At 32.1% G+C, this 25471-nt stretch overlaps 1 protein-coding gene across 1 annotated transcript in view; it reads right to left on the bottom strand.

The window, feature by feature from the left end:
• LOC124454537 overlaps positions 1–20920 on the bottom strand; it is a 66457-nt gene extending 45537 nt beyond the window's left edge. Inside the window, exons 1-3 of the mRNA XM_047005324.1 lie at positions 20509–20920; positions 17033–17415; positions 16024–16140 (exon numbers count right to left, since the gene is read on the bottom strand). Coding sequence (XP_046861280.1) covers positions 16024–16140; positions 17033–17415; positions 20509–20885 — 877 coding nt within the window. The 5' untranslated portion in view covers positions 20886–20920. The remainder of the gene's footprint in view (positions 1–16023; positions 16141–17032; positions 17416–20508) is intronic.
• Between the last annotated feature and the right edge of the window lie 4551 nt (positions 20921–25471).

Below are 25471 nucleotides of genomic sequence, written 5' to 3'. Positions count from 1 at the left end.
TTCGCGGTTTTGGGATAGGCGGAGTGACATTTCTTGGCGTGGGTGTCGGGTCAGCGGGGTGTTGAAGAGCTTTAAGAGAGGCGTTCAGCGCGTGTCCGCTGATTACTCTTTGGTCATATAGTTGTAGAAGTTTCTCGACAGTATTCATCTCAAGTGTCGCAAATTTTAGTGCTATATCTTACGCGAGATAATTCTTTAAATTGAAATTAATTCGGCGAGTACTCTAGCAAATCTCTTTCTTGCTTGTTTCTGCTTATAAACGAGCTTATGATGCCTCCTAACGGCACCGCAGGCTTGACAAAGGATAGTTTCTGCCTGTGTTCCGGCGCCACACTTACGACATGGTTGTAGAGGTCGCCCGCCTTCCCTTAATCACTTCATAGGAAGTCCACAATACTCACCTATGGAGCTTCGCCCACATGTGGTGAGCTTTCCGGGTAGAAACCACGCACACTTGTTCTTGCCCTGCCTCACGGCTGTCGAACGTTTGGATTACTCTATGAGAGTATATCTCTCTAAATAATAGACCTCGACGGCCGGCCGGGCAGGCGCTGGGGGGTTGGGCCAGCCGTCTTTGGCTCCTGCCGTTGTCCTGGGTTTGACCTTCGCTGTAATTATGCTAGCATATTTACAAGAAGTACGTAAGCGAGCTAGGGCTGGGGCGCTTAGATTTGTCTATACTCCTACTCAAACTGTGAGGTGCGCTATAAACAACCCTTTTTCAAGGTGAAGTGCGCCAGCGGCAACGCTTTCTCAAGGTGAAGTGCGCCAGTGGCAACGCTCTGTATACCACTGTAACAGCAAAACTGGACTCTGAACAGCAATCGAGTTACGTTTTGCAAGATAATCGGATTATATTAGGCAAATCTGAACGGCGTAATAATACGATGATTTATAAAATCTGTCACTTAAATGCGAATTTTGAGTACGTCGACAAGTGCATTTCATGTGTTTTTTTTTATTGTTTATGATTAAAGGGCGTATATTACGAATTTTAGCACCCCTTTTTTATGAGCTTAATTGAAAATTTGGATTATTTGAAGACCTATGACATGTCCTTGGACTTAAACAGATAAATATAAGTTATTTATCTGTTTTAATTTATTACAAAATCCTTAATTTTGCCTCCAAAATCGGGTACTATTTGTGAATTTTTTACGACGCCATAATGATACTTGTGACGTAGATAGTTAAACACGTTTGTTTCCGTCAATATAATATTTATCATAGGAGGTGATTTTGTTGTCGTTTTTCTTGTCTTAAAAACAAATAATGACATTATTTTCAATAAAATATTATAAAACAACTTTTCCAGAAAGTATGGCCTCAAATCAGTGCTCAAATAATTCGAATTCGATGTCTGAATGCGTATTTGATTCGAGTTCGGAATCCATGGGTTATGTCGAGCATTTAAACGACTTCGCATATGACCATGAACCGCTCGCAGGAGATGGTGATGAAGTGCACAGTCCAGATGATCCCGATGGAATTCTCCCTGCGACATTAGAACAACGAAGTGATGGCGTAATTCCACTCGGTAAATGTTAAGTTGTTGTTTTCTCCTGTTTGTAATATACATACAAGTTACTTTATAAACCACAATGCTCCCACGTTTCAGGTGTAATTGTCAGTGCTGTCATACCGATTTGTTAGAACGCGCATTAGAGTACAGATGCTGTAAGGAAATAGGACCAGCTTTGCAGAAAATGACATTCGATGGCAGCATTGAGATAATATCATGCATAACACAGTATACCAAATTTGGGCCTTTAGTTCATGAGGCTGTCCTTGAAAATGTCGGGCCACTATTGAGAGATAGGAATGGACGTACTTATTGCCGCCAAGCATCACAATCATTAAATATGTAAGATTGTAAATTGTATGAGAAACAATGTTATCATCAACATTGTTTCATCAACAATAATTAGTCCAACCTTTTTATTTAATTCAGGTACTTTAGAGCTGTGGCATACAGATGGTTGATGCGATGGTTTTGTGGGTCTATGGGATGGGAGAATACTCGGCCTTTACCGGCTTGTGTTTACCACTTTATTCGGAAAGCATATCCAAGTGGTAACACAAACGGTTACATGCCATCAGAGGGCGATGATGGAATAGTCTTTTAACTTGTGCACTGAAGACTGTTGACCTTCTTTGCTGAGTTTGGAATGGTCAGGAAATATGCCTAGATGAAAACCAAATAGGAGATACATGGATGCACTATATAAGTTGACATGCAGTTTAATGGTTTGAAACAAGAGTAAACAATAAAAAGAAATTGGTGCAACTACTGAGAGGTTAAGCTGAAAGAATTAAATGAAAGAAAATCTTTTCTTCAATGTCAGTCTGGGAAAAAAGACAAAACAAAAATATATGGAATTAAATCATAGCATAAATGTAAAAATGGAAAACAGCAAGCCGTTCAAATGGCGAATCGTTTGCTTCTCCAGTGCATACTTCAACATGCTCAGCTCCATCACTAGTAGATGGTACTTCCTCATTGAGAGAACATGTTTCCTTCAGCGATGGCTTATGGAGAGTATGTGGAATAAACAACAAAACTTATATCGAATTTACATATGACAAAAGAAAAATTAACATAAACAAGCGTAAACTTACTTGTCTTCGCTTTCGATCGGTTATTTCGTCCTGTAATTGTTCAGGAATCCCAGCCAAGTCAATGGTTGGGATAGCATTTTTCTTCAACCTTCTTTTGAGCTTGACTTGCACGCTCATATTAAGGTGAAAACAAGAATCTTCAAAATGCGCAGAACACAGACACGAGGTAGAGGAAGCCTCAAAACCCGGTCTATGTTTACGCACAAAATTTACCCATTTTCTATGTCTTTGCGGCTCTGTTTCTTTTTTAGGAAACATATGCATCGACATTCCATCGGTTTTTGAGTCATTGGCGCAATTAATTTGATTAGGTCCGCCAGCAACACAGCGTTTTCCTCCACTAGTAGAATACGCCATGTTGATATATGTGTTCAACTTTCTACGTCACAAGTCATTAGCATACCGATCAAAAAGTTCGCAAAAAAATGCTGAAAATCGTGAATTTGAACGTCCGTAAAATCACTTTCACCAATCCATTTTCAATTATAACTGCAGATTTAAAATCAATGAAACAAGGTCTTTCAATTTAGCTAATAAAGAAAGGGGGGCTAAAATTCGTAATATAAACACTTTAAAAAATAGACTCAATAAACTGAATAAACTAAGAAAATATATGTTTAATGTCTGAATTTCAAGATTTTTTGTCGAATTCTGACCGTTTCCTGTGCCACATTGGATACCCCATGGATCCGCCCCTGTATAATACGTATTTACCGCCTGGGAGGTCCGTATACGGAAAAAATATTTTCACAAGGTCTGCAACTTAATGTTGAGACTAAAATTGGATGCTTTTCAGCAAACTTCGCTTTGTCTGGACAGTAAAATGGAATCTTGCAACGACATCTTTCATCTGAATCCACCTTGCTTACTCGTTAAACAATTTACATCGCTTTCAAATCAATTTTATAAAATTTGCATTTCACTTCGTAAACAAATACATTGCGAAAAAATATGTTGAGACTAAAATTGGATTTTCTACAAACTTTGCTTCGTCTGGATAGTAAAATGCATTCTGGCTACGATAAATATCATTTTAAGACATTCTGCCTACTCGTTCAACAATTTACATCGCTCAAGTTTGTATCCAATGGAGCATAGGCATTCGTAGGAGCCTGGGATGTTTTTGCATGAGTGATATTTGCCACAAGGAGAAGACTGGCATTCGCCGATATCTAATGTTTCACAATAAAGTTGTTTGAAAATGTGTACCATAAATTAAGCAATTTTATGTCTAATTTAAAGATGTGTAATAAATAAATATAAAATTTTTGTTAAATTTTTTACGTTTGAATATTTCTTAATTGATCTTACGAGAATGTAAAAACATAGTTGTCCTAAAATTATAATACATGTATTTGATATGAACAAATCAACAACTAAAACGTCAAATAAATTCTGTAACAAATAAGAGTATAGTGAGATCTGTGATTTTTAGGACTGTATTGCATTAATCAATTAAATTCACATAAAATGCTCACTTTAAACAAGCTTAAGTCAGTTTTAATGTAACATAAACCACTAACTGTTATCTATTTAGCTTTTAATTCACTTAATCAGCAGAGATTGTCGAGAAATGCCCTTCTTGAGTGAGCTAATAATTTGTGCATTTGAACACAAGACCTTGTTAAGCATTTCCCATATTTTAATAGTTCAAGCAGTTTTCAAAGAATTGTCATGAAGTCACGTAAGCTTGCAACATAAGTTAAAAGATCTAGAAAGACCAACTTACTAATACATTTCTTTTTGGATTTGTCAAGTTTGTATCCAAAGGAGCATAGGCATTCGTAGGAGCCTGGGATATTTATGCATGAGTGATCTTTGCCACAAGGAGAAGACTGACATTCGCCGATATCTATTGTTTCACAATAAAGTTGTTTGAAAATGTGTACCATAAATTAAGCAATTTTATTTTATGTCTAATTTGAAGATGTGTAGAAAATAAATATGAAATTTTTTGTTTATTTTATTACTTTTGAATATTTCTTAATTGATTTTACGAGAATGTAAAAACATAATTGTCCTAAAATTATAATACATGTATTTGATATGAACAAAGCAACAACTAAAACGTCAAATAAATTCTGTAACAAATGAGAGTATAGTGAGATCTGTGATTTTTAGGACTGTATTGCATTAATCAATTAAATTCACATAAAATGCTCACTTTAAACAAGCTTAAGTCAGTTTTAATGTAACATAAATCACTAATTGCTATCTATTTAGCTTTTAATTCACTTAATCAGCAGAGACTTTCGAGAAACGCCCTTCTCGAGTTTGCTAATAATTTGTGCATTTGAACACAAGACCTTGTCAAGCATTTCCCATATTTTAATAGTTCAAGCAGTTTTCAAAGAATTTTCATGAAGTCACGTAAGCTTGCAACATAAGTTAAAAGATCTAGAAAGACCAACTTACTGATACATTTCTTTTTGGATTTGTCAAGTTTGTATCCAAAGGAGCATAGGCATTCGTAGGAGCCTGGGATATTTATGCATGAGTGATCTTTGCCACAAGGAGAAGACAGACATTCGCCGATATCTAATGTTTCACAATAAAGTTGTTTTAAAATGTGTACCATAAATTAAGCAATTTTATTTTATGTCTAATTTAAAGATGTGAAATAAATAAATATGAAATTTTTTGTTTAATTTACTACTTTTGAATATTTCTTAACTGATTTTACGAGAATGTAAAAACATAATTGTCCTAAAATTTTCAAAGAATTTTCATGAAGTCACGTTAGCTTGCAACATAAGTTAAAAGATCTAGAATGACCAACTTACTGATATAAATCAAACCTAGTTCTTACATAGCTAATAGGATTATGAATTATGAAGTGTAACGTGTACCTACGATGGTTGCTATTTTGAATTATTTTCATCATTAATAAAAAACCCGAAAAACTACTTAGCCATTTAAAGCAATGAGTTTAGCTTTTGAAAAATTCACACAACAGGGGCATATTAATTATCTCATCCTGTCATTACAAGTGTCAGAAATTTTGAGTTTGTTAATTCAAGATGTTAGATTATCTTTGCAAAAGAAAATGCATCGACTAACAAAATTATATGAAATTAAAGCATATCATCTATACCAAACAAGCTCGACGGTTTACCCGCAATAAATCCTTTAAAAAAAATTTTTACAAGAAATGGAAAAATCATATTTGATCCAAGCATGTCGTCATTGATATGCATATCTTGGTATGAAAAGCATAGGTATTTGGAGACGTTGGATCTTGCCGTAAAATTTTAAAAAAATATTATTCAATCAAGCCTTATTCATTGCTCCATCAAGCAGTGTTCATTTTCAAATTTATTTTTTGTAAGTAAATCAAAACAGAAAAACCAACAAAACAAGACAAAATACAAGCAGGTTGGCTACAACCAGGTCCAAAACTAGAACGTTGATTGGAGGGGTTGAATATTCATATATGTGCGAATATTCATGTTTTGTGACCTAATGTGCTCAGCAGTAGGGCGTAACGGACAAAGAAGTTATGAAAATAGGAATGGCTACGATGGTATGGTTTTTTCATTATTGCCTAAAAGCAGGTCTTTTGAATTTATATAAATTTGGGGAAGCTTCATCTAAAGTTCCGTTTTTGACACATTTACTCGGGTAAACCTATTACTAAACATAACTCTCAATTATTTTCAATATTTAAGTGACCATTCCCTGCATACCAGTTCTTTATTGAATTGACATCTTTAAGTATGAACCAAGATATACTTGCATTTTTTCAGATTGGCCAAATTTGGTACCACATTAATAGTAGTTGAATATGTTAAACTATTTTTGGCGATAAGAGAATTATTTGTCTTCTAGCCATTAACACTTCACCTTGGGCCATTGATTGAATCACTCTTAGTTGCATAAAAAGTTCAGAACTCGCTTTTAGTGTTCAACAATCTGCTAAATGGTCGAATGAGTTCTCTAGTTCTAACATTTTTTTGCAGGAAAACAATAACTAAAGAATGCACCCATTTTACTACAAAATAGTACATTTATGTAAAGTACCTAATGTATTGATAATTATAGAAGCTACTCACAGTTTAAATTACGTCTCTCACGTTGACAGAGGAAGTTAGAGTGATGCACACATCTAATGTCCATCCACTTGGATTTATTAATTGAAACGCAATCCTGTAAACCACCATAATTATTAGGTTCTCTCCGATGCCATGGTGTGAAACTGGGCTTGCCATTTTGAACTGTGTAAAACTGATTGTCACTTTTATTGCGATACAAACCAATAAAATGATCGTCATGGCGTTTATTAATAATGATGATTCTTGAAATGGCATTATTCTCAGCATTATTTTTTGGAACAGCAAGATCTCCTCCCATCTGTTGACAAAGTTTTCTTGCTATATTCCATGTTGCTAATTTCGCACTGAAGAAATAACAAGATGATTCTAAATGCAACCAATCAGAAGGACAGCTTTCTAGACGAATGAAAAAATAAATAAGACAACAATAACAAGTAATTGTTTTCAGAATGATTTGTACGAATAGAATAGGATATTTAATATGCACTTTTTAACTGTAAAAGCTGATTAAAAGTGCTTAAACAGGCAGGATTGTGTTTAGCAGACAGATGCTGTTTAAAACAAGTCTTTCAATACCTAAAGGGTTTTAAAGAATGAGGAGGGTCTTTGAGCTGGTTTTGTAGAGTAGCCACAAGTTGCAGAGAAAAGTATAATAGAATACAATTCTTAAAAAAATTGAATAGAAATTGTAAAAGAAATAAAAGAAATTGATTGTGAAGCTTATGTAGTCCGGCTAACACTTAAAATTTTAATCTTAAGGGGAAACCTTTGTGTTTAAATGGATGGTTATAATAATCATGCACCAAAAATGAGCATGAACTTGAGTTAAGCTGTCAAATATAGCTCATTTTTATGCCCATTTCAAATAACATTCCTAATTTTCCAGATTAAAGTCAATTTCATTGTAATGTGTGCTTACATGAAATTTTTTATGTCTAAATAAAAATTCCAGCCTAACTCTAATAGCGTTAAATTGAATAGTAAGAAAGTCATTTACAATTTTATTAAACCCAGTAGAAATTTAATGCCATCTACTGAAAAACGTTATTACACATTATTTACATACATTTTTTTAACTTATTATTGTACCTCTTAAAAATATTGCTTATTTAGGTTTTTAAAGGAAGTGAATGCTTAACAGTAAAACCTAATTTTCTTACATCGAAAGTTAACAAGATATGTATGAATGAACATTATCAGTGAATACCACCCATACTAAGCGGCAGATGACTAATTGCGCGGCCTGAAAGCTTAGAAAAATTTGTGGACTTTAAGTGATATTACTTTTGAGGACGTTTCCGTTTCTTATGCTCCTTTGCCTTTGCTTCAGTATTGTTACTCATAGTGTAAACATTATAGAATAAATTTAAATTTCGAACGAGATAAACTCACTACTTTATGAGTTCTGTACATAGAGCATTATAATAGTATATCGTACAGTTTCCAACAGGATATATTATTGAAATTTTGATCATTTATCTCATCTAGAATGGGAAAGAGTAAAAACTATGGTTAAAGAGAACAGGACTTTTAAAAACGCGGGAATGTAAGCTTCAGCCTACATAGCCTACTGAGTAATTGGACAACGGCCATATTTGTCTGTTCTTGGAATAAGTTCATAAAGCTAAATCCATTGGTTGAAGACATTTGATGTAATATTATTGAGGTGCACTCATTCTAGGAGGTCTGGAAGCATGTCTGTCAAAATGCTTTTTTAAGTTTGGCTTTACAGAATTCTTAGTTTACAAAAGCCAACCAATAATAAACTCAAGACTGTCTAAAATGGTGTATCTAGGTTAGAAGGGCCATAGCTAGATTAATAACTTCAGGAGGAATGTAAACCTAACCTTAACCCTTACCCTAACCTTAACCCTTCCCCCTCCTTAATGTAGAGAAAATCAAAATGTGTTAATTGTGAAAATCAAAGCGTTGCAGCTAGCGAACTTCACCTTGAGAAAGCGTGATTTCTAGCACACCTCACAGTTTGAGAAGGAGTATACACAAATCTAAGCGCCCTAGCCTTAGCTCACTTACGCGGGGTGGTGGGCCGGACGTCTTTGGCTCCTGCCGTTGTCCTGGGTTTGACCTTCGCTGTAATTATGCTAGCATAATTACAAGAAGTACGTAAGCGAGCTAGGGCTGGGGCGCTTAGATTTGTGTATACTCCTTCTCTAACTGTGAGGTGCACTAGAAACGATGCTTTCTCAAGATGAAGTGCGCCAGCGGCAACGCTCTGTATACTACTGTAACAGCAAAACTTGACGTTTTGTAGGATAATCGGATTACATTAGGCAAATCTAAACGGCGTAATAATACGATGATTTATAAAATCGTCGTTTAAATGCGAATTTCGAGTATGTCAACAAGTGCATTTCATGTGTGTTTTTTTTAGTGTTTTTGGTTAAAAAATAGACTAAATAAACTGAATAAACTAAGAAAATATATGTTTAATGTCTGATTTTCAAGATTTTTTTCGAATTCTGACCGTTTCCAGTGCCACATTGGATACCCCATGGATCCGCCCTTGTATAATACGTATTTACCGACTGGGAGGTCCGTATATGGAAAAATTGTTTTCACAAGGTCTGCAACTTAATGTTGAGGCTAAAATTGGATGCTTTTCAGCAAAATTCGCTTTGTCTGGACAGTAAAATGGATTCTTGCAACGACATCTTTCATCTGAAAACACCTTGCTTAATCGTTAAACAATTTACATCGCTTTCAAATCAATTTTATAAAATTTGCATTTCTTTTCGTAAACAGGTATATTGCAAAAAAATATCATTTGTGCTTAATGGCAGATATGCGTAAAAAGCTGCCCGCTCACGCAGCAAATCAAATTGCTGGAAATCAAAAAATATCGCTTTGGACAGCTAAATCAAAATAAATGTATATTATTTACCGGAGCCTTTAAGACCTAGTGAAAATATTTTTTCCGTTAAGACCGACCTAAACGGTAAATAACATATTTTTTTTATTTTATTATAAAGAAATTTGCGTTGTAAAATAGCCGACACAGCTTGACATTGAAAAAAATTGGATTTTTTGTTACAAATTTTACTTCTTAAGTACAGTAAAATACACTCTTGCTATGATGACTTTCATCTGAATACACTGTTCTTTATCACTGAACAATTTACATCGCTTTTAAATCAATTTTAGAAATTTACACTTCACTTTGTAACCAAGTTATTGCTAAAAATATCACTTTTGAATCATAATTTAGGCATCGTAAAAAGATGCCCGCTGCTGCAGCCAATCAGATTGCAGGAAATCAAAAAATATCGCTTGGTTTGAATAAATGAAAAACGAATTGAAATATTTTTGTGAAATTTCGTAAAAATTCTATGAGGTTCTTAATTTCATACATGAACATCGTAAGTTCACTTTTGTATAACCTTTTCCTATTTTTTGTCCGTATAATAACGTTCGGTATATGCCACACTACAACTTTGAAAAAAAATACAATGAAAAATTTTACGATGAACTTTAGAACTTCAACATGCTTCATTTGCCGATAAAATGTAGCCATCTACCATAGATAGCCTAGTTAAATTCTTCGCTTTGGTCTTTTGTCTATATTTTGCAGGAATCTCTCTTATAGGTTTTGATAGTAAAACATTTGTCATAGAGCATTTATAAAAACTTACAATAGAAAATAATCGTCGAACAAAAATCCCATGTACGTCTTCTGCAATCGTAATCGCCTGAGATATTATAGCATGGGTAACAAAGGCGACAAATAGAATACTTGTATTCGTTGGTATCACATGCCTGTTTTTTAAAGGCTTACCCCTATCCACACACACAGAATGAAGTTTCAAAAACCCCTCGCAAATTTTCATGGCGTAGCTATAATTTGAAATATTTTGGCAAAAAACCATGCCATTGTTGAATACATTAAATTGCCATTACTTTATAGGAGCGTGATTTCTGTGTTGCTTTCATTGAGTATGAGTGTGATTAAAGTTTTAGAATACGGGCAAAATTCAGTAAATTCACACAAAAATACTCATTCATCATATATCATTCACCATTTGTATCATATATGAAACATTTCACCTTGTATACATCAAAAATGTTGAGACTACTATTACAAAAAAATTCTTAAAATCACTTGACCAACATTTTTTTAAGTCAGGGTCAGGCAGACTTTATAAAGGTTTTGTAAATTCCACTGACGGGTAGCTAATGTAATCAAAACTAATCTTACTATGGACAATATTGTTTCCTTTATATTGATTTCAAACTGATTGCCTACTCGATGGTACTCTATAAACTAAAAGATTTTTTATATTAAACGGAAATCTCAGGGAGGTAGTAGATCAGAGATGATCTCCCCCACAGATGATTTTTGTGAGAAATTTTAAAGTTATAAGGAAATATAACAACAACTAATTGTTCTTAAATTCAGGGGAAAATGCTGCAACAAGAGTAATTCAATTGAAAATTCAATACTAAATCTACTATATCTCTAATCTAATTTCTTTTTATGTGCTTGGTGTTGTCATTGTTGATTGAGTGATAAACATTATTTAAAAAAATTAATCAGCCTTTTCAGCAATAGCTACATGAAAAATACCAATTGCACTTTTGCACTTAACATAATTTTTTGACCATATGTGTTAACTCAAATGACAGATGACATTTTAAACCAGCAACCTAAGAATATTATAACTTTACCCCTAAAATGTATTTATGATCGATTTGCAATTTGATTGATTTGATTGGTTGAATTCATATCTGTTTAGCACAGACTAACGAAAACACAGCTATTGACCAATCAGAACCACATTTCACTGTCTTTACTTATAAATTGAATTCTAATTAAGTGAATGCCAACTTTATGTTGGTTTCACATAAAATGATCACTTTAAACAAGCTTAAGTCAGTTTTAATGTAACATAAACCACTAATTGTTATCTATTTAGCTTTTAATTCACTTAATCAGCAGAGACTTTCGAGAAACGCCCTTCTTGAGTTAGCTAATAATTTGTGCATTTGAACACAAGACCTTGTCAAGCATTTCCCATATTTTAATAGTTCAAGCAGTTTTCAAAGAATTTTCATGAAGTCACGTAAGCTTGCAACATAAGTCAAAAGATCTAGAAAGACCAACTTACTGATACATTTCTTTTTGGATTTGTCAAGTTTGTATCCAATGGAGCATTGGCATTCGTAGGAGCCTGGGATATTTATGCATGAGTGATCTTTGCCACAAGGAGAAGACTGACATTTGCCGATATCTAATGTTTCACAATAAAGTTGTTTGAAAATATGTACCATAAATTAAGCAATTTTATTCTATGTCTAATTTAAAGATGTGTAATAAATAAATATGAAATTTTTTGTTTAATTTTTTACGTTTGAATATTTCTTAATTGATTTTGCGAGAATGTAAACTTATAATTGTCCTAAAAGTTTAATACATGTATTTGATATGAACAAATCAACATCTAAAACGTCAAATAAATTCTGTAACAAATGAGATCTGTGATTTTTGGGACTGTATGTACTAGTAATTTATTTGTAAATACAACAAAACTTTGTAGATTCATTTAGACAAATATTTTTGTAAATCATACAGACTACGTTCGATTTTTGACAACAAGAATGAGTCTATTAACAGAATACATTAATTAACAATCATTTACTGTACACGATAGAAGATTGCTCACCAAGGGCTACAAGCAGAACCACACATAAAGAAAGTTAAATCTGATAGTGGGATTGATAAGGTGGATTGATAAGGTACCCACGACGGCTGCTATTTTGAAATATTTTCATCATTAATAAAAAAACGAAAAAAAACTTAGCCATTTAAAGCAATGAGATTTGCTTTGGAAAAATTTACACAACAGGGGCATATTAATTATCTCATCCTGTCGTTACAAGTTTCGGAAATTTTGAGTTTGTTAATTGAAGATGTTGGACTATCTTTGCAAAAGAAAATGCATCGACTAACAAAATTATGTGAAATTAAAGCATATCATCTACACCAAACAAGCTCGACGGTTTACCCGCAATAAATCCTTTGAAAAAACTTTTTACAAGAAGTGGAAAAATCATATTTAATCCAAGCATGTCGTCATTGATATGCATATCTTGGTATGAAAAGCATAGGTATTTGGAGACGCTGCATCTTGCCGTAAAATTTTAAAAAAATATTATTCAATCAAGCCTTATTCATTGTTCCATCAAGCACTGTTTATTTTGAAATTTATTGTTTTCTAAGTAAATAAACACAGAAAAACCAACAAAACAAGACTAAATACAAGCAGGTTGGCTACGACCAGGTCCAAAACTAGAACGTTGATTGGAGGGGGAGGGGGGGTGTTAAATATTCATATATGTGCGAATATTCATGTTTTGTGACCTAATGTGCTCAGCAGTAGGACGTGACGGACAAAGAAATTATGTAAATAGGAATGGCTAAGAAGGTATGGCACTTTCATTATTGCCTAAAAGCAGGTCTTTTGAATTTATATAAGGTTGGGGAAGCTTTATCTAAGGCTCCGTTTTTGACACATTTACTCGGGCAAAGACTATTATTAAACATAACTCTTAATTATTTTTGATATTTAAGTGACCATTCCCTGCATACCAGTTCTTTATTGAATTGACATCTTTAAGTATGAACTAAGATATACTTGCAATTTTCAGATTGGCCAAATTTGGTACCACATTAATTTTAGTTGAATATGTTAAACTATTTTTGGCGATAAGAGAATTATTTGTCTTACCCATTAACATTTCACCTTGGGCCATTGATTGAATCACTCTTAGTTGCACAAAAAGTTCAGAATTCGCTTTTAGTGCTCAACAATCTGCTACATGGTCGAATGAGTTATCTAGTTCTAACAATTTTTTGGCAGGAAAACAATAACTAAAGAATGCAACCATTTTACTACAAAATAGTACATTTATGTAAAGTACCTAATGTATTGATAATTATAGAAGCTACTCACAGTTTAAATTACGTCTCTCACGTTGACAGATGAAGTTAAAGTGACGCCCACATCTAACAAAATTCCACTTGTAAAATTTATATACAACGCATTTCTCTATGCCAAATATTTGGCAACTAGGTCCTCCAGGATACCATAATGTAAAACTGGGCTTGCCATTTTGAACTGTGTAGAACTGATTGTCGCTTTTTTGCGATACAAACCAATAAAATGACGTTTATTGCCTTTTCTTAAGATGATTCTGTAAATGGCATTATTCTCAGCATTATTCTTTGGAACAGCAAGATCTCCTCCCTTCTGTTGACAAAGTTTTCTTGCTTTATTCCATGTTGCTCTTTTTGTACTGAAGAAATAACAAGATGATTCTATATGCAACCAATCAGAACGACAGCTTGCTAGACGGATGAAAAAATAAATAAGACAACAATAACAAGTAATTATTTTCAGAATGATTTGTACGAATAGAATAGAATATTTAATATGCACTTTTTAACTGTAAAAGCTGATAAAAAATGCTTAAACAGGCAGGATTGTGTTTTGCAGACAGATGTTGTTTAAAACATGTCTTTCAATACATGAAGGGTTTTTAAGAATGAGGAGGGTCTTTGATCTGGTTTTGTAGAGTAGCCACAAGTTGCAGAGAAAAGTATAATAGAATACAATTCTTAAAAAAATTGAATAGAAATTGTAAAAGAAATAAAAGAAATTGATTGTGAAGCTTATGTAGTCCGGCTAACACTTGACATTTTAATCATAAGGAGAAACCTTTGTGTTTAAATGGATGGTTATAATAATCAATAAGCGTTGATGTGGATTTGTTATGTATTTATATCGTGCATAATCAACTGTCTGTTTTAGACTAAAATCTACTTCATTGCATAATGTTTTAATGGAGAAAGAAATACTAAAATAAGGAAATCATTACATCAAAAATGTGCATGAACCTGAGGTAAGCTGTCAAATATAGCTCATTTTTACGCCCATTTCAAATAATATTCCTAATTTTCCAGATTAAAGTCAATTTCATTGTAATGTGTGCTTACATGAAATTTTTTTATGTCTGAATAAAAAATTCCAGTCTAATTCTAATAGCGTTAAATTGAATAGTAAGAAAGTCATTTGAAATTTTATTAAACCCAGTAGAAATTTAATGCCATCTACTGAAAAACGTTATCACACCATATTTACATACATTTTTTGACCTTATTTATTGTACCTCTTAAAAACATTGCTTATTTAGGTTTTTAAAGGAAGTGAATTATTGAAGTAAAACCTAATTTTCTTACGTCGAAAGTTAACAAGATATGTATGAATGAATATTATCAGTGCATACCACCCATACTAAGCGGCGGATGACTAATTGCGCGGCCTGTAAGCTTCAAAAAATTTGTGCGACTTTAAGTGATATAACTTTCTCCCAAAAATTTCAGTCTTTTGAGGAGGTTTCCGTTTCTTATGCTCCTTTGCCTTTGCTTCAGCTTTGTTACTCATGGTGTAAACATTATAGAATAAATTTAAATTTCGAACGAGATAAACTCACTACTTTATGAGTTCTATACATAGAGCATTACAATAGTATATCGTACAGTTTCCAACAGGATATATTATAGAAATTTTGAACATTTATCTCATCTATAATGGCAAAGAGTAAAAACTATGTTTAAAGAGAACAGGACTTTTAAAAACGCGGGAATGTAAGCTTCAGCCTACATAGCATACTGAGTAATCGGATAACGGCCATATTTGTCTGTTCTTGGAATAAGTTCATAAAGCTACAATCCATTGTTTGAAAAAATTTGATGTAATATTATTGAGGTGCACTCATTCTAGGAGGTCTGGAAGCATGTCTGTCAAAATGCTTTTTAAAGTTTGGATTTACAGAATTCTTAGTTTACGAAAGCCAACCAATAATAAACTCAAGACTGTCTAATATGGTGTATCTAGGTTAGCAGGGCCATAGCTAGATTACTAACCTCCGGAGGAATGTTAAACCTAACATTAACCCTTACCATAACCCTTCCCCCTCCTTAATGTAGAGAAAATCAAAATGTTTTATTGCTAACATATGCTATTGTCATTTAGAGAACCATACACTTTCAATGTAGTGTGCTGAGGGAGTTTTAAGTGTATTGAAGCTTTTCATAAATTTATTACTGATTTCCTGCTTGATTTATTGATAATGATGAACTTGTATGTGTGGCTGTGAGCCTTATTTTGTGGTTACATGTAAAATGTAGATGCAGCAAATTCCTTGCACAGAAGCAACAGCACAGAGAACAGCTCAGGATTCTCAACAAAGAACAAAGTTTTAAAACTGCACAGAGATGCTCTTTATTCATGATCGGTGATAAAAAATCTTGATAAAGACAGTAATAAATCCATACCTTGGCACGAGTTACATTCTCCTGAGTATCCTTCCATACACGTGCAGTTCAATGTTCCATTAATTTTACGATAGTATGTGTTGGGTCCACACAAAGGAAAGTGAAAAGTGCTTGTCGCTATATCGATCAATAAAATTAAAAATAAAATCAACCAGGGATTTTAAACGAAACATATTCTTCCTCAAAGAACACAATTTGTCACCCAGTATGCACGTTGACGTACCCAGCAAGCAAGTTTGTTATGCAATGTTGGTATTTTTGGTGTTACGCATTTCGTAAAAACAAAACAATTAAATAAATGTTGAAAATTTACAGAGTATGAACAAATTTGCTGACTGCTTTGGACACTATAAAGGATATACGAAAGAAGTTAGATAATTGAAAAATGTTCAGAAAATTATCAATTCATCAGTAGTTCTCACAAAATGTGTCAAAGCTCATGTATTTTTGGCATGGCTTGCCTTGTTTTTTATTTAAAATAAAATGAATAAAATATTAATCTCGAAAACCATGAGAGTACTTCGTAATCGCCTCAATTTGAACAGCATGCACAAAGAAAATGAAAAGTTTCAAATTTAGTTTAATCCAAAAATGTAAAAGTTTAAACTCTGTTTTGCAATATACTGAAATTTTAAGAAATTTGATAAACTTAAGCTCACTGCACAATTTGGACGTTTTTGTCTTACAATCTATTTTCATGATTTTTTTTTATTTAAGACTGATTTCAAGCCCAAGTGATTGTTTAAATGATGTAAGAAACAATAAAGACTTAAATTTAACACCCAAGAAGTTTGATAAGAATAGACAAACGGCAAAAATGTCCAAATTAGACACTTTGCACTTTGAACTTAATGTTTTTCAAATTTTCTATAATTATGGAAGGAAGAACAACCGTTTACTAAGGCAATGTAACTTTGAACTTTTTAACGTCTTTCTATTTTATGAACATTAGCGTGGGAGTTTTTGCAGGTCTTACATTACTATGTCAAATAAGTAAATATTTAACTACCGTTTGAGTCAGGAGTGATACTGTGTACAGCTACATCAAAATAATCGTTGTTAACAGGAAGAAAATATTTGCGTCTCGTACGTTGATCTGTTGTGTTATGGACACTAACGACACTTTGTCCAACACTAGTCATGATATAAATGAAATCCCCAAATACTGCCATGGGACCTCCTGAAGTTCCAAAATCAATTACATTATGGGAGTAGTAATCACAAGAAAAAACATTTCCGTTTGAAACTCGCCAATAAATCTTCTCTTTAGCCATGTCAAGCGTTAGATCAAGTGCTATTGACTGAAGTGAAACTGAAAAAATATGATGTTTATTTGCACTCACGCTCCATAACCATAAGAAAAGTTCTGTACTTTCTGCCAAGAATAGATACCTTAATAAAAATATTTGTTTTGTACATTAGTTTTCTCTATACGTACTGAAATACATAAACAATTGTCAGGCTAATATATGCAAGAAAGGAAAGATAGAATATTTTTTTAGTTTAGACAAAGATGTTGTCAAAGTATTCAGAACTACCTTCATATATAGGCGGTTTAATGGAACATATTCATGAAATTTGATAATACAGCAATATAAAGCTATTGTAACTAATAGGAAAAGATCACCTTTATCATTTGAAATCTCTCTTTTAAAATCTTAACTAAAATATATGAAGTAATTGAACATTGCATGTGGTTCAGAACATACTAATAAATGTAATACGTTATTTTATTCACATAACTTCTATAATGATTGGTATTGTTTGAGATTATTGTCGGAATGAGTAATGCTGTAGTTTGGAGTTGCTGCTGAATGAATTGTGTTGGTAACTAATAATGCTGAAAATTTTTGTTCGAATTGAAAATTCGGTGTTGGTAAATGATATGCACCATTTAATATAGACATAAAATTAAGAAAGCTTTGTCATTTCAATTTTAAGCTTTCTTAATTTTCAGTTTCATCTTGCATGAAAAGTAGCAGCTCCTTGGATGGATCATTGTCCACAAATGTCTTTAAAAGAGCTATAGCTTCAAAAACATTGTCTTTTGTTGATACTTTTTTTCAGTTTGTTTGGACAAACGATTTTTTAAAACTATCTTAACCTTCTCTTTTTAATTGTCAAATTTTTTTATTGTTTTTCTGAAAAATCAGAAAAAGATTGACACTGGAGCTAGGGCTATTGGTATCATTTGAAAATGATGATTTTATCGCCATGTCATGTTCGTGTTTTTAAGAATCTTTAGATTGGACAAGCTAAAAAACTGCTTGAACACTATGGCCTTTACTTTATCGAAAATGTTTGATGCAACTGCCAGTTTTGATTATCATCGCAGCATATTTGCATTCTCCAATACATTTCTTAAATATATTACGCATTTGAGTAACAGCAAAGTCCATGTGTTTTTGTCGTTCATTACTACTTGCCCCGAGCTCTTTAAAAACTTTCTCGTATATATTACCGTTCTTTTGGCTTTTTGTGTTCGTGAAACTTAATTTTTTCTTGTAATATGATAACAATTAATGCCTAACATAAAGTTTTAATTAGAGCTATAGAAATAGATCAAAAGCTGTAAAATTGAATTTATACTGACGTTTCGTCCTTACGCAAGACATATTCAGGCAAGTAATAATTTATAATGAGATTTTAAGACAAGATATTGTATTTACAAAAGGTGTTAAATTACGACTAAAGGAGGCGGTGTCAAATGGATTACATGATAAAGAAGTTGGGAAGTAAAATTTAGTGAAGTTAAGAGAGGTTAAGTGGAATGGAACCTCCTTGCACGAAGAGTGAAGGCTTGTATTTATTTATTAGAAGGCTCTCATGAATGGAGAGTTCATAGGAATCGTTAGAAGAGGAAATTATTTTAAAGTCGTAAATTATTTATAACATATTCAGAAAGTTCTCGCTCCACAAGGCTTTTAAGCCAATTTCTTTTTAATCACATGATTATTATCTTCAGATTCATCATCAGTGGAGCAGCTACAGACCTAACGTTTGCCTAAGCTACACTAAGAAACACTGCATGAACTAAAGGTAGTGGAATGATTTTCCATTCAGGTGATTTGATTGGATGTGTGATTGGATTTATTAAAGGGAAGTGTGCAGCCACTTAATTTGCAGCTCTCGACTTTTCAATATGCTCTGCTATTCAATTAAAGTTAAAAGAAGGCTTGAAAAACTATAAACTTGATATATTGATTATGTTTTTTTAAATTGCCACATTTTTGAAAACTAAAATCCATTTTTATATTTTTCATGTAACTACGTTGGAATGTGTGTAATTCTTTTTATCTTCATTACAAAACGAATGTTGAGGTTTTTTACGTTTACCACATTCGTGAATATTTTAAAACTTTATTGCCAATCCGTAATGAGATTGTTGCATATCTCTTACACTGCCTCAAAAAAGTATACAAAAGAGCACAGTATAGCAACAAACAATGCTCCCAATTTGTTGAAATCTTTTGTGTAGGGCATATCTTATTAAGCATATGATTACCATGGAGGCGTCAAGCAAATTGTTTTTTCTGACAAAGAAAAGCGCTCTTAGGTGGCTAGCCGAAGCCACTAATGGAATTAAATGTACAACACTAAGTTGCACAGTGAAGCTGTACTTCTTTTTTGTAGGTTGTGGAAAGTCGAGGTTTTGTGAGTATTTGACTAAAATGTTATGTGCAAAGTAATTATTTAATATTTTTTTTTCAGTTTCTACCGCTCTGTTTTATTTTGTTTAATGACTTCATCATATATAAACATTGATCCCTCCGTTGTTACCTTTTTCTCAAAGCTCTTTAGTTGCTCAACATAAATATCGCTGTCGATTTTTGAAATTTCAGGATCTGCATGTTATTTTATATTCCATGTGTGCTGAATAATCACACGAAACACACGAAACGTGTTCATTATTGCAGTTGGTTTGAAGTTCCTTATAGTCACGCAATAAAATTTTGCTGGCCAAATCTCTCCGAAAGACGTTGATTTAATTAAAAATCTGTCGAACCATATAACGTTTGTTTGTTTATAGCTAACAAAATACTTATGTCAATGAAGATATGATCTTCGCACTTTTCTGGAGAATTTAAGCAATTGTCTCAACAAAATTCAACCAATGACATCTGCGGTCACTCTCAGTTGGTCAGAGCAAACCGCAGAGGTCATTTCGAATTTGTTCATGAGACAATAAATTCATATCTTCATTAATTCAAAATCCGCACATAAAACACTATCATAAAATACTTAATATTCGCTCTCGGGAAAAAGCAGTTTTATTTCCTGAAAATCGATTTTTTCTCTATTATTTATACCTTTAAATAACAAACCATAATACGGACTTATAAAATTCAACTTTTCTATTAAATTAAAACATCATCTCTAAAAACAAAAACACTTACCTTACTTAAGAAATCCCTCCAATAGATTGACATAGTTTATTAATTTTACGCTTACAAGTAAATAAAAAGAATTTCAATATCGCCTTACCCATGTTTTGAGTCAAATGCAATGCTGGAAAATTGTAAGCCTGGTTGAAGCCTCATAACACTTGTAACGTTCTTTTTCAAATAAATTTGATAGATAATGTTCGTGGAGTCAATGTAAAAGATACGACGACCAATCCAGTCAACTGTAATATCATGAACAAAAACATTTTTCGCAAAAATTTCGTTTCTAGTCAAGTCAAGATTTCCCCGTTTGATGTCTTTGTCATCAATGTAGTAAAGCACATTCTCAACTACATCAATTTCTATGTCATTATATCTTGATGCATGGTCAGATTTATTTTTACTGGAGCCATTAATAGTGCTGACATGAATATCTCCAGTAATAGAATCAACAGAGTATATTTTATCAAAGCTCATAATAATCAAATATGGCTTTGGATAAACATCTAAATAAATAATAAAAAAACTATAAATAACAACGATGAGAGTGGATTAAAAATGCAAATTTTATAGACTTTACGATCATAATATTTTGTGAAAGACCAGAATAAGTATTTTTAGAAAGAATTTTTCACTGTAGAAATATTACTAATAACTGAAATTAGATTGGCTGCACAACTTCTACCTATTTTGTTGAATATTGTTTTGGTGCTATGAACAAGAAACTATGAAAATTTGTCAAATCTAAAGATTATACCTTTGTAAAAACACATTTCTGTTTGCATTTGCATCATTTCTTTGTTGTATTGTTTTACTTCCTTGCATGCAGTTGTGTTATCGTCATTGCCATTTTTATCGACGCAAGTTTCCATCCATTCTTTCACGTTGTCTTTTAATGTCTCTAAGCTTTTCTTGCAGACTGATATGTCGTCATTACCATTTACTATTTGGCCACTAATAGACAGGATTATGAGAGTCCCAAGAAACGCTTTTGTTGAGCTTGATATCATCTTTATTTTCTATTTATTAGAAGGTGGACGATTACTAATTTCTTTAAAGCTTTTGAAGTAAAACATTTACTTTCTTTATGAAAGGCTTATCATCAATATAATCATATAATCATGTGTTCTTAAACTTTTTTTGGTACATAAATCAAGTATTGATTTCTATAATTATGTAACATTTTAACTTCCTTCCCCAAAAAGTATTTTTACGTTTGCTTTCAGATAATTTATGATGATTGAATATTGTTGCAATAGATTAGACAAATCGTTCATTTATAAAAACTCATGTTTACAACAATTCATATAAATAGAGTTCACCAGCCTAGAACGTGTTTTAAATAAATAGATGTAAGGTTTCTAGGACGCGAAAGCATAGAAAGAAATAAAACATTTCAATGTCCACTATAAGGAAATGACGCAATATATGAAATTCACCAAGAGCGGTTTAGAAAAATTTAAAATGGGTTGATTTCAAATTTCCTCATGTTAACTCAGTTTACCAGATGAATGTGAAAGACGTATTGCTTAACTAAGCCAGCAAAATTAAATGCCAAATAATCTTTTGCGCAGTGTTAAACAGACTCGCTGGCCTCTCTGTAACTACATGTAATCTGGTTACAGAAATGGAGGCCGTTACACAATACATGATATTCTGCTTTACAACATCTGTCAGTCGTATAGAGAAGTTCGACTCTCATAATTATATAAACTCTGAATTGAATGAAATTTATGAGTATTTTGATAGAACTGCTAAAGTAAACAAAATCTAAAAAGCTAAATAGAGGAATGCAACTTTGCAGTATTAAAAAATTCTTACTTCTTCAAATATTTTGTTTTAGACAATCAAAAGGCATTTGCCATTGTCAAAAATATTCTTGCAATATTGAATAATTGTAGCAAAAGAAACAAGAGACGAAAAATGTATCATTTGTTTTACATGCATTCCTTGCTTTTTAAAATGACTTCTTTATTGATGTTTGATGATGATTTGCCCCATTTCAATTTGTTGAATTATGTACTTCTCTTTCTTAATCATTTTCCTTAATCATAAATCTTAGTTTTAATGTCTAATCAAATTTTCTTTATCACACACGCATTCAAGTTTTATTTTACTTTCATTCTCATGTAAAAACGTAAAACTCCTTGTAAATATTTTATAATTTTTAAATGTCTATAATAGTTGGAAAACATTTTTTTGTTATCTGTATTCAGAACAAAAATACGAATGATGGTTGCTTCAAATATTTTTAATGTAGCTACGATTTTCTCTGGCGTATCAATGGAAATATGATATAATAAATTTCCAGACATTCATAAATATCAAATAGTAGAAGCTTATCATTTAATGTGATCAATCAATTCGTTATTGTTTTCATCATAAGGATAAGTATAAAATGATAAAAAGATTTGCGAAACAGTAAAAGTTTTTTAAGAATTTTAAATTAGTCGAATCAACAAATGGCAGCTTTTATACATGATGCATAGCTGCGCTACTCTTAATTACAGAAAGTGTTTAAAAAAAACATACAAAAATGTTTCATAATGCTTTAAGTATTTTATAAGATAAAGATTGTGTTAGATTATCTGTTGGATTGTGTATGAGAATGACTATGATAAATGAAATGTATGGTTTAGATAAAGAAGTTTAATCCATAAGAGCTATTGTTCGTAAATTATGTGATAGGCTCTGAATTTAGGTTTTCTTTATGTTTTCATTACTTACCATTGAAGAGGCAATTTGGCTATCAATGAAATTTCATATTTCAGTTCTGACGAGTTGTTTTCTATTTTTCTCAAACAGCAGCTTAGAAAAAATGTAACTGAAGTAGGAACTGTCTTGTCTTAAAGTGCTAGTAATATTGGCTTCTTGAATTTTGATATCAACACAAGACAGGTACTTTTCTGTGGACGGGGACACAAATTGTGATGATTTTTTATTATATTTTAGATAAAGAGCCGTAACTGCAGAAATAAATTGTCAGAAAAAATATGCAACAAAAATATTTGTTCAACAATTCGAAGAAATACCATTTACATTGAAAATAACAGACCAAACTATTTTAATTCCTTATAACAACACCCCTGTAAAAAATATGTTTATGTTGACGTTATTCAAATTGGTCAACTATTTCAAGTGTCTCTATAAACTATAAGAAAAATGTGCACTGCAGATGTTAGTTTCAGCTCGTAGATAAGATACTATAAAGCCAAAAAAGGAGTATTGTCTATAAGCAACTTTTGTTCAACTTTTATAGTTCATTATAATATGTTTTACCCTTTTTTACTTAACCTAACAGGAAACTTTCTAAAGTATATCAAATTCAAACAAGGCTAGTTTCTTAGGTGTTTATCTTTACACATGCCATTTCACATGATTTTAATTTCTTATGTTTTTGATAAAATTAGTTTGTTTCAATGTATTCATTCTCTTTCCTCTCTCAAAAATGCAGAAAATAAGGACAAAAAAGACACATTAATGGTTGCAACCCCCCATCCCCCTAAACATTTCCGGAGCAAAAATTTCGACTTAAAGTTTACGTGATATACATGATATTCTGTTTACAACATCTGTCAGCCGTATACAGAAGTTCAACTCTCATAATGATATAAGTTCTGAATTCAATGAAATTTATCACCATTTCGACAAAATTGCTATAGTAAAAAAAGTCTAAAGAACTAAATAGAGGAATTCAACTTTAAAGTATCAAAAAGTTTTAATTCTTCAAATATTTTGTTTCAGACAATTAAAAGGCATTTGCCATCTGTCAAAAATATTCGTGCAGTTTTGAATAATTGTAACAAAAGAAACAAGAGAGGAAAAATGTATCATTTGTTTTGCATGCATTCCTTGCTTTTTAGAATGACTTCTTTATTGATGTTTGATGATGATTTGCCCCATTTCAATTTGTTGAATTATGTACTTCTCTCTCTTTATCATTTCCCTCAATCATAAATCCTAGTTTTAATGTCCAATCAAATTTTCTTTATCACACATGCATTCAAGTTTTTGTTGCTATCATTCTCACGTAAAAACGTAAAGTACTTTACATTTATTTGATAATTTTTAAATGTCTATGATAGTTGAAAAACCTTTTTTTTTGTTATCTGTATTTAGAACATAAATACGAATGACGGTTGCTTCAAATATTTTCGATGTAGCTACGATTTTCTTTGGCGTATCAATGGAAATATGATGTAATACATTTCCAGAAATTCATAAATATCAATTAGTAGAGCTTTATCATTTGTTGTGATCAATGAATTCGCTATTGTTTTCATCATGAGGATAAATATAAAGTAGTAAAAAGATTTGGAAAGCAGTAAAAGTTTTTTTAAGAATTTTAAATTAGTCAAATTAACAAATGGCAGCTATGTATACAAGACGCATGGCTGCGCTAGACTTAACTACAGAAAATGTTTAAAAAAAACGTAAAAAAATGTTTTATAATGCTTTAAATATTTTAAAAGATAAAGATTGTATTACATTATCTGTTGAATTACGTACAAGCATGACTATGATAAATGAAATGTATGGTGTTCATAAGGAAGTTTAATCCATATGGGCTATTGTTCTTAAATTATGTGATAGGCTCTGAATTTTAGGTTTTCTTTATGTTTTCATTACTTACCATTGCAGAGGCAATTTGGCTATCAATGAAATTTCTTATTTAAGTTCTGACGAGTTGTTTTCTATTTTTCTCAAACAGCAGCTTAGAAAAAATGTAACTGAAGTAGAAACTGTCTTGTCTTAAAGTGCTAGTAATATTGGCTTCTTGAATTTTGATATCAACACAAGACAGGTACTTTTCTGTGGACGGGGACACAAATTGTGATGATTTTTTATTATATTTTAGATGAAGAGCCGTAATTGCAGAAATAAATTGTCAGAAAAAATATGCAACAAAAATATTGTTTCAACAATTCGAAGAAATACCATTTACATTGAAAATAACAGACCAAATTATTTTAATTCCTTATAACAACACCCCGGGAAAAAATATGTTTATGTTGACGTTATTCAAATTGGTCAACTATTTCAAGTGTCTCTATAAACTATAA

Source organism: Xenia sp. Carnegie-2017, unplaced genomic scaffold (assembly GCF_021976095.1).
Source record: "Xenia sp. Carnegie-2017 unplaced genomic scaffold, XeniaSp_v1 HiC_scaffold_3, whole genome shotgun sequence".
In the NCBI taxonomy this organism is placed as follows: domain Eukaryota; kingdom Metazoa; phylum Cnidaria; class Anthozoa; order Malacalcyonacea; family Xeniidae; genus Xenia; species Xenia sp. Carnegie-2017.
The sequence above is the reverse complement of the archived record's forward strand: the minus strand, read 5'-3'. Positions and strand labels throughout refer to the sequence as shown.